The sequence below is a fragment of the Drosophila elegans genome, unplaced genomic scaffold (assembly GCF_018152505.1).
Source record: "Drosophila elegans isolate 14027-0461.03 unplaced genomic scaffold, ASM1815250v1 contig_520, whole genome shotgun sequence".
NCBI classification, from domain to species: Eukaryota; Metazoa; Arthropoda; class Insecta; order Diptera; family Drosophilidae; genus Drosophila; species Drosophila elegans.
Genome location: NW_024545903.1, coordinates 2,293,570 through 2,301,925, shown reverse-complemented (window position 1 = coordinate 2,301,925; position 8,356 = coordinate 2,293,570). Strand labels below are relative to the sequence as shown.

At 42.4% G+C, this 8,356-nt stretch overlaps 2 protein-coding genes across 2 annotated transcripts; one reads left to right on the top strand and one right to left on the bottom strand.

The window, feature by feature from the left end:
- The first annotated feature begins 313 nt into the window (after window positions 1-313).
- LOC108149132 (N-acetylglucosamine-6-sulfatase-like) lies at window positions 314-2,263 on the top strand. The gene is made up of 4 exons (XM_017276536.1): window positions 314-404; window positions 458-1,166; window positions 1,230-1,867; window positions 1,924-2,263. Exons 1-4 carry the CDS (start codon window positions 402-404, stop codon window positions 2,065-2,067), a joined length of 1,494 nt encoding a protein of 497 aa, XP_017132025.1. The 5' UTR covers window positions 314-401; the 3' UTR covers window positions 2,068-2,263.
- LOC108149133 (immune-induced peptides) lies at window positions 2,251-3,377 on the bottom strand. Its single transcript, XM_017276537.2, has 4 exons — window positions 3,263-3,377; window positions 2,990-3,202; window positions 2,367-2,920; window positions 2,251-2,301 (listed from the first exon to the last, which is right to left on the bottom strand). Exons 1-4 carry the CDS (start codon window positions 3,312-3,314, stop codon window positions 2,293-2,295), a joined length of 828 nt encoding a protein of 275 aa, XP_017132026.2. The 5' UTR covers window positions 3,315-3,377; the 3' UTR covers window positions 2,251-2,292.
- Window positions 3,378-8,356: the final 4,979 nt, after the last annotated feature.

Sequence of the window (8,356 nt, the reverse complement as noted above, 5' to 3'; positions counted from 1 at the left end):
AGTAAAAAAAAAGCGTTACATCGGGAATGTATAGTTAAGTGAAAATATGCGTTTTTTGAAATGTGGGTTAATTACGGCACAACTTCACATAAATGATGTTTTATCCCCTTTTTTAGAAGTAAATGTTTCTTTCGCTACTTTAATTATTTGATGATGAATAAAATATACTACTTATAAATTTAAAAACTATAGTTTTTCGTTCAACAGTTGTTTTACAGTTTTAAATATTTTCAAAAAATAAAAAAAACAGATCTGACTGGGAAAAGGTTAAAACGGCAACACTATTTAAAACCGCCAATTAATGCTAAACGATCGTTTGGGCGCTCCAACCCTAAAATCTTAAGCCGGGTTTTGTTATCGCATACTTTTCATGTCAACAAAAGAAAATTGGGCTTAGCTCCATGGTGCGTAAATACAGAACAATCCTAGCCATCTACTCATCCGCCAATCCCTGCAGGCCGGCTTAACCCTCCTAAATGCATTGATCCTTGCGTGCCTGGGAAATGCCGCCACAGCAACATTACCCAACATCCTGCTGATCCTGAGCGACGATCAGGATGTGGAGCTGCGCGGAATGTTTCCCATGGAGCAGACGATCCAGCTGCTGGGCTACGGAGGCGCCCTGTTCCACAACGCCTTCACGCCCACACCCATCTGCTGTCCGGCTCGGACGAGTCTGCTCACGGGGATGTATGCGCACAACCACGGCACCCGGAACAATTCCGTGAGCGGTGGCTGCTACGGACCGCACTGGAGGAGGGCCCTGGAGCCCCGTGCTCTGCCGCACATCCTGCAGCAGAACGGATACAACACCTTCTTCGGCGGGAAGTACTTGAACGAGTACTGGGGCGCCGGCGATGTGCCCAAGGGATGGAACCAGTTCTACGGCCTTCATGGCAACTCCCGGTACTACAATTATACATTGCGTGAGAATTCCGGAAACGTGCACTACGAGTCAACATATCTGACCGATCTGTTAAGGGATCGTGCGGTGGATTTCCTGAGGAACGCCACCCAATCTCAAGGAGTTGGGAATGGACAGCCCTTCTTCGCCATGGTGGCTCCGCCGGCAGCCCATGCACCTTTCACTCCTGCTCCGCGACACGAGGGCGTCTTCTCCCACATAAAAGCCTTGCGAACGCCCAGCTTTAATGAGGTTCGACAGGGTAAGTTTGAACATTCTAAAATAAAGTACTGTAGAATTAAAATACAAAAAAAAACAATCACAGATAAACACTGGTTGGTTCGAGCATCCCGCCCGCTGTCCAATGAGACAATCGACACCATAGACAAGTATTTCCAAAAGCGCTGGGAATCGCTGCTGGCGGTGGACGAGCTGGTGGCCACTTTGGTGGGCGTGCTAAATGAGACACAATCGCTGGACAACACCTACGTCGTTTACACCTCGGACAATGGCTACCATGTGGGACAGTTCGCACAGCCGTTTGACAAGCGACAGCCATACGAAACGGATATTGGCATACCGCTGCTAATCCGGGGACCTGGAATCGCACCCGAGAGCCATGTGGACACTGCCGTCAGCTTGGTGGACTTGGCACCCACCATATTGGCGTGGGCCAACGTCAGCACCCCCGCCTACATGGATGGACAATCGTTTCACGAGATTCTACTGAGTAAAGAGCGGAGGATTCCGTTTTTCGAACGATCCCTGCTAATCGAATACTGGGGTGAGGGCAACGTGGCCACCTACAATCCCGAATGTCCTTGGGCGAAGCAGGATCGGCTGGCACAGTGCTCACCGGAGGCGGAATGCCATTGCCAGGATTCGTGGAACAACACCTATGCCTGCCTGCGAAATATTCGCCACCGGGAGGATCGCGTTTACTGCGAGTTTCGCGACAATGAGGTAGATTAGTGGATACAAAATTACTTGGAGTATCTATATCTTGTCTTATATTTCAGAACTACTTGGAGGCCTACGATCTGCAGCTGGACCAGTTTCAAATGACAAACATAGCCTACGATCTGCTGCCCATCGAACGAGCTCTATATTCGCTAAGGCTAAGGAATCTCACCCAGTGCTCTGGTCACTCCTGTTCTCTATAGACATATTCAACATATGCAACCTATTCACTCAAGGTGAAATCTACCCTTAATTTAACCAAACTTGCAGTCACAAGTGCAGCCCAAACCAAACTCGTGTTCGCTAACGTATAAAGTTTTTTTGGGATATTTTTTTTATATTTAGATATCATGTGATTTAACTAGCATATACATAGTAACAAATTGTTTATGTTACAAAGTCTAAAGAGTTATTGATTTGGAACCTTTTTAGGAGTACTGAAAAAAAAAACAATGAATACGTTAGATAGGGTTAGACTGGTTAAATGAGCTAGAGTACTTACGCGCTGGGTACCTCTCCGTCCGGAAACGATGGCATTTCCATTGTTATCAAGGGTAACAGTACGTCCATCCGGACGCTTCCAAACCGAAACGTTGCGATCCCAAACACCAGCTTGGTCGTCCCGGGCCACAAAGTTGCTGCCCTGGACGCGGGCATCGTTGATTCCGCGACGGAAACGGGGCTGAAAAGGCTGCTCCTTGTCATCCAGAGTACTACGGCGGAATCGTTGAACGGAGAAGCCGCCGTTGCCAAAATCTACAGTGCGATCTGGCCGCTCAACATGGAACTGCGGACTGCGGCGACTGCGTTGCACGTACACTCCACCGTTGCCAACCAGGACTGTGCGATCCGGACGGGAGACCACAAGCTGCGGACTGCGACGGACGCGGTGAAAGTCCGATCTTTCAGAATTCCCGAAGCGATCCTCAAAGCGTATAAAAACTTTCGGACTTCGACGGCCACGTTTTGGATTTCCAGCAGCGCTGTAAGGGGCATCTTGGCGTGAGCTTCCCAAGTTCTGTGCCGAAAGGCTCGGACCACTAATGGAATGGGAAGCTAAAATAAAAAAATATTCAAATTAATAGAATATAAGCTTTGAGGGCCTATTTAAATCATCCACTGTACCTGGGCCACCTGGATTCTTTCGGTTCACAAAAGTGTTTCCCAGCTCATCGGTGTACACATGCTCACCCCGTTGCGGAGAGTTCTGGAACTGGCCGCCCACTCCGGGCACTGTATAGGGGCCCTCGTTTTGACCCCTTATATAGACTTGGTTGCCCGGCGTTCCAAAGACATGAGGACCATCGCGGCCGTCGTAGGTTTGCTGCGGCTCTGCAGCTGCAAGGATAATATTCATTTACTCCATTGATCATTATTTATTTATTTTAACTGTCTCACCGACGCAGAGAACACCGCAAACAGCAAGTGCAATTAGTCCAAACGATTTCATTGTGATCTGTTGCAAAGCCCAGCTTCAACTAACTGCAAGCTATTGGCTTCCAGTATTTATAGCTTGAAAAATACCTATCAAATTAGCATCTGACTGGGCTTGTTTACAGCGACCGCTCAGAATTTCCCCAACGTCACAATCCGAACTGCAGCGGGAGTGCGATCGGGAATTTCTGAAAAGATTGCCGCAGCCGACCATTAAACATCTACATAATCTATCGAAGCAATCTACCTGTACCCTAGAAGTTATTGGAATATTTGATCGCTTATTCGGAAAAGCTGTAATAACTAGTTTACTACCTGTAAGCGATGAATTACTGTTGACAAATGGTGATTAGTTTATGACAAGAATAACTACTGCATGGGTATTTTTGACAGCTCGTTTTCAGTTGCATCAACTGGAATAAAACTGTCAAACTTTCTTTGCAACAAAATACTTGCATCTTGAGTAAATTGCATTTGAACGAGAACTTGTTTCTAGGAAACTCATGTTACTTATTTGTAACTACAATGAATATTAGCTATGAGAAACCATTTGTGGGGATTGCAAGAAAACAATTTATAGACCTTTTGCTCAAATTAAAAACATGCGTTGGACCGATTAATTAGTTTTAAATAAAAGCAAACTTTGGGTTCTTTCGCACGGCTTCATTTCATTTTTCAATGAAATTTAAATATTGTTTGGTAATTGTTTTAATATCTTAATTTAAATTATATTTTATTGGTCTGTTAAAAAAATAATAATTTTACTGAATTTGAAATGGTGCAATTCAAATGCACACACATACACATGTGCTAAATTCTACAAAAGATCAAAAGAACGTTGTGTGAACGACATAAATAATTTTAAATTATGAATTATAATTTATAATTTTAGAATATTAAATTTTTTCTAAAAATATTGATAACATATAAAATAAAAAAAAAATTTAAAAAACAGTTTACAATAAAACCCGTTCGAAATATTGCATAATTACCTAGATTTGGTCCTACAAAGATAAAAACGAGCTGTATAATTCGATTTTTTAGATGACAAGAAACTAAAAAGAAAAATTTATAACACTTATTAGAAATAAAATTGCATAATGTTTTTAACATTTTCTAATGATTCCTATTATTGCACCTGAAATTTCAGATATTTTTTTCTGTGTATGTTCCTTCTGGCAGTCTGCCTTATCCACAAGCCACTGTATAACCCAGTCTGTTGGTGCGCCATTTAAATAGAGACTGCCACATGCATTGTCTTTGGCCGCACAGCCAAATTCGATTCGTTTGCCCTCATGTTTATTTAATCTGATCAATTGGCGCAGCGTGTCACATAAATTTGGACAATTTTAAGAATGCACAAAATACACAAAATTTGTCGGTTGTTTGTCTTGGGCTGCCCAGGATGGCTAGGATGCCCACGATGGCCAGGATCTGGAGCTGGAGCTGGAGTGCCAGTGCCCCGGTCGGCGACAAATAGACGACACTTGTGACCAAGCCATTATAGCTGCTGGCTTTTGGCCACGTCGGTGTCGGTGCAACTCAACACCTTGGCAAATGAAAAGAAATTGCCCGGCGAAGGAGATGCCTGGTCTCCGGATGTTTCCGGTTGCACGTGCAGATGTCTCTATATCCCCCGTTTGACCCTCCATCCTCCGCCTTCGCCTTCGCCTTCGACTTCGCCTACTCCTTCGACAACATACTTCAGTGCAATTGCATTTAAATCAGTTGGCCGTGTGCTCGTGCGTTGTTTTCCTTCGAATCCTTGGAGTCCTTCCGTGTGCGCGGCATCCACATAAATTATGCAAAATTTTTCCCAGCTAGCGGTGGAGCAGTGTCTATGTGGCCTGTGCGCCATTTGTTCGTTCCGAGACCAATAAAATGAAGCATTTGAAGGTTGTAAATATGCTCCTGCCATTCGATGTTCAGTGTCTGCGGCTCGTAAACTGTCGGACAGTGTTTTGTCAGTAATTTTCTATTTGCCACCGCCACCGCCGCCGCTGCCGCCGCGTTGCGTTCGCTTAATGAATTGCTTGTGTGCGGTTTATGCTGCATATGCATAACCGGCAAATTTGCTTATAGAAAATGCATTTAAATACGCTTTTAGCGCCCTTTTCATTTCGTTCTAGCCCAGAGCCATAGTCAAAGTTTCGTCTTTCTTTGTCGCCGGGTAACATAATATTTTACTCAGGGATCGCAGCGAAAAACAGAGAAAAATTTGTTTGGCCAACGGAGGACGGATGGACAGCTGTAAAATGGGAATAGAAAAAACAAACGGAATGGCTCGTGCCATGTCATGTTTTGTGATGCACAGGCATGGGTCGAAGGATGCGCCGGGTGTTCCTTTTTCGCCCCTTTGTCATGTCGCTCGGATGGCATCCCATCCTCGAACTCCTCCTTTGTGCACTCGCCGTGACAAGGCAAACGAATTGAGGCATAAGTAGGAATCGCTGTAATATTTCCAGGCAACATCCCGAGTTGCTGGCCAACTCGACTGCTCCCCGTTGGCCATTGGTCTGGTCCCGGCCCCGAAAAACTTTAAGCCAAGACAATGCGACATAATCGAAAAACAACAGACGGATGAGTACGCGTGAATTATGCTGAAATTGTGGAACCTTCGAGGAGTTTGGGGCTGAAATGTTTACTTTTGATTGACTACGCGGTTTGATAAAGACGTCTTTAGCTGGGATTACCAAGATCCATTTCAGCCTAGCTGTGTTACCAGTTTGAGGGCAAGACTGTGCTGAATAGAATAAAATAAATATATAAACATAAAAATTTATGCATAAACTGTAAACTATACGATCAGTAATTGAGATTCTAAAATTTCAATATAATAAACTAATATTTTCTTTATACACACAACTTGTCCAAGACAACTTTGTTAGCTAAAAAATGTATTGTCCAAAATTTAGCTTATATATTGAAAAATGTTGGTCTTTCGAATTGTTTTCGCTACGTAAACTACATATATTAATGGGAATTTGATTTAAAAATGGTCTTATTCAAATATTTATTTAAAAAAACATGAAACATTTTCAAAACTTAAAACATATACATATTTAAAGGTGGGCTTTATAAAACATTTTAGAGCATTAATATTTAAGAACAAAACACATTTCTTCTTACAGTATTAACAGGTTAAATATGCTTTATAATACCTTCTTGTTTTATTGTAAACAGTCTATGAACTCAGATTCTCTAAATTAGCAAAGTTTAAGCCAAATCGATTATAGTCCCAATCCAAAACCATATTTCAATTTTTTTTTTTCACAGCCCAAGAGTATGCTACATTTTGCAGTCAGCTTGCCAGCGAGTGGCAATTGAAAACTGTTGCATACTTGGCAGCTGAACGGCGATGCACTACCTCCTTCTTCCTTTCGCCAGCAAACAAACCCCCTTTGGGACATATAGGTATATGCGTTGGACTATTTATCAATTTATTACGCGCAAAAAGTTGCTTTGTCCAACTAAGCCAACTGTCGCTGCCATATATCGGTATCCGTTGTGTTTGTATCTGTATCTGTTTCTGTACCTGACATCGTTCAATGCTCATTGGGAATAAGCCAAGTGTGCGTGCCGCGCCAAATTAGCCGACCACATATAGAAATCTGGCATCAGGTGGCCGGGGCTTTGTTAACGGATTTATGCAGCCATAATAAAACTTGCGCGTTGCAAATTGATTTATGGAAGAAGGAGCGCGCAAACAATTGCAGATACTATTGAAGCTCGTAGGGCCTGGAAAACTTTTAATTTTCTAAATGTATTCGCCGACAGAGAACTTGATGCCTTCGATACGCAACGCACATAAAGAAGAGAAGCAACGGTCGGAAAAGCAACCGAGTAGGTGAGCAGCAGGAGGAGTGAGTGGGGGCCCACATCCGCCCCAGAGAGCCGAGTTGCAATTTAATGCCGAGGCCAACGTAAAAACTGGAAAATTATGACCAAAATGAGAATTTAATCGAAATACGTGAGTGGAAAAATGAAAATTTGACTGCAACTTGGGAACGCGTCTGACTGGCCGAAGACCGTAGCTTTTTCACTTTTCTCCTCTTCTGTAAAAGCAGTACAGACAACGAAACCAGATCATAAAGTATTCGACACATCAACTTTATATATGTATTTTCTTATAAATTTCCGATTTTAAACTTTTGTAGGAAATGCCAAATAATTAAATTTATATTTAATAAAAAATTCATTTACATTACAGCAATTCTCATAAATTAATTCGCTTTTATTCGAAAACCAAGAAAATTATTCCTACGAAACATATGCCAAAAAGCATTCTGGCTTAAAAGTTTGCTCCTTGGATATTAAAAATGTCGTTCAAAGGCAACAGTGCGAATGAGTGATGTCAATGCCTGTGCTTAATATATTGAGTATTAATTAAAAATATTGTATTATATTTATAAACACTAGAATTTGTCACTGTCAAAAAATGACTTTAAAAAATATAACTATTGTTTCATGTGTACAAGTAGCAAGTAGCAAGGCAACAGGCGGTAGAAAGCAGCATAAAATACCCAGTGCAAGCTCATGCAACTTTTATCATGGCCACAAATGCTGCTGCTGCTGTTGGTAGCTGGTTGGCGGGTTTCTGGTTGCTGGAGCATCCTGGCATCATCATCAACACCGTCTTCAACTGGTTACGCGTTGCCTTGAGGCCCACAGAGAAACCTCTAGGAAATAGCACAAATTAATGCCACCGCCACTGACTCTTGCTTTCTTTCCACCAGTACCTCTGTCCTTACCTTTACTTGTGCCTTCTGCTGCGAATCTAGTTGCACTTCTTTAGCCCGAATCCCATACGCAGGCAGACAGACAATTCTCAAATGAGTCAACAGCAGTAAAATGGTTTATTTTATTACCAGGCAGCCACTTCTGCCGAGAGATTGGGCAGATGATCTGAATTCTGAGAGATTGTTTTTCTTAATGTAACTTTTACGTTACTTTCAGGCTATTGATCTTTAATTAGTTGCTTATTTAACAGTGTATCCGAAAGTAAAATTTATCGAAACTTATCCTAGAGCTTTAAATTCATTGTTGGAATATCAAATT

Bases quoted from the DNA above. Each gene is read 5' to 3' on its own strand.
- LOC108149132 (XM_017276536.1), top strand. The intron at 1,167-1,229 runs GTAAGTTTGAAC...AAACAATCACAG, and splicing joins CTTTAATGAGGTTCGACAGG to ATAAACACTGGTTGGTTCGA. The intron at 1,868-1,923 runs GTAGATTAGTGG...CTTATATTTCAG, and splicing joins GCGAGTTTCGCGACAATGAG to AACTACTTGGAGGCCTACGA.
- LOC108149133 (XM_017276537.2), bottom strand. From the start codon at position 3,314: ATGAAATCGTTTGGACTAATTGCACTTGCTGTTTGCGGTGTTCTCTGC. The intron at 3,203-3,262 runs GTGAGACAGTTA...TTATCCTTGCAG, and splicing joins TTGCGGTGTTCTCTGCGTCG to CTGCAGAGCCGCAGCAAACC. The intron at 2,921-2,989 runs GTACAGTGGATG...TTTTTATTTTAG, and splicing joins AAAGAATCCAGGTGGCCCAG to CTTCCCATTCCATTAGTGGT.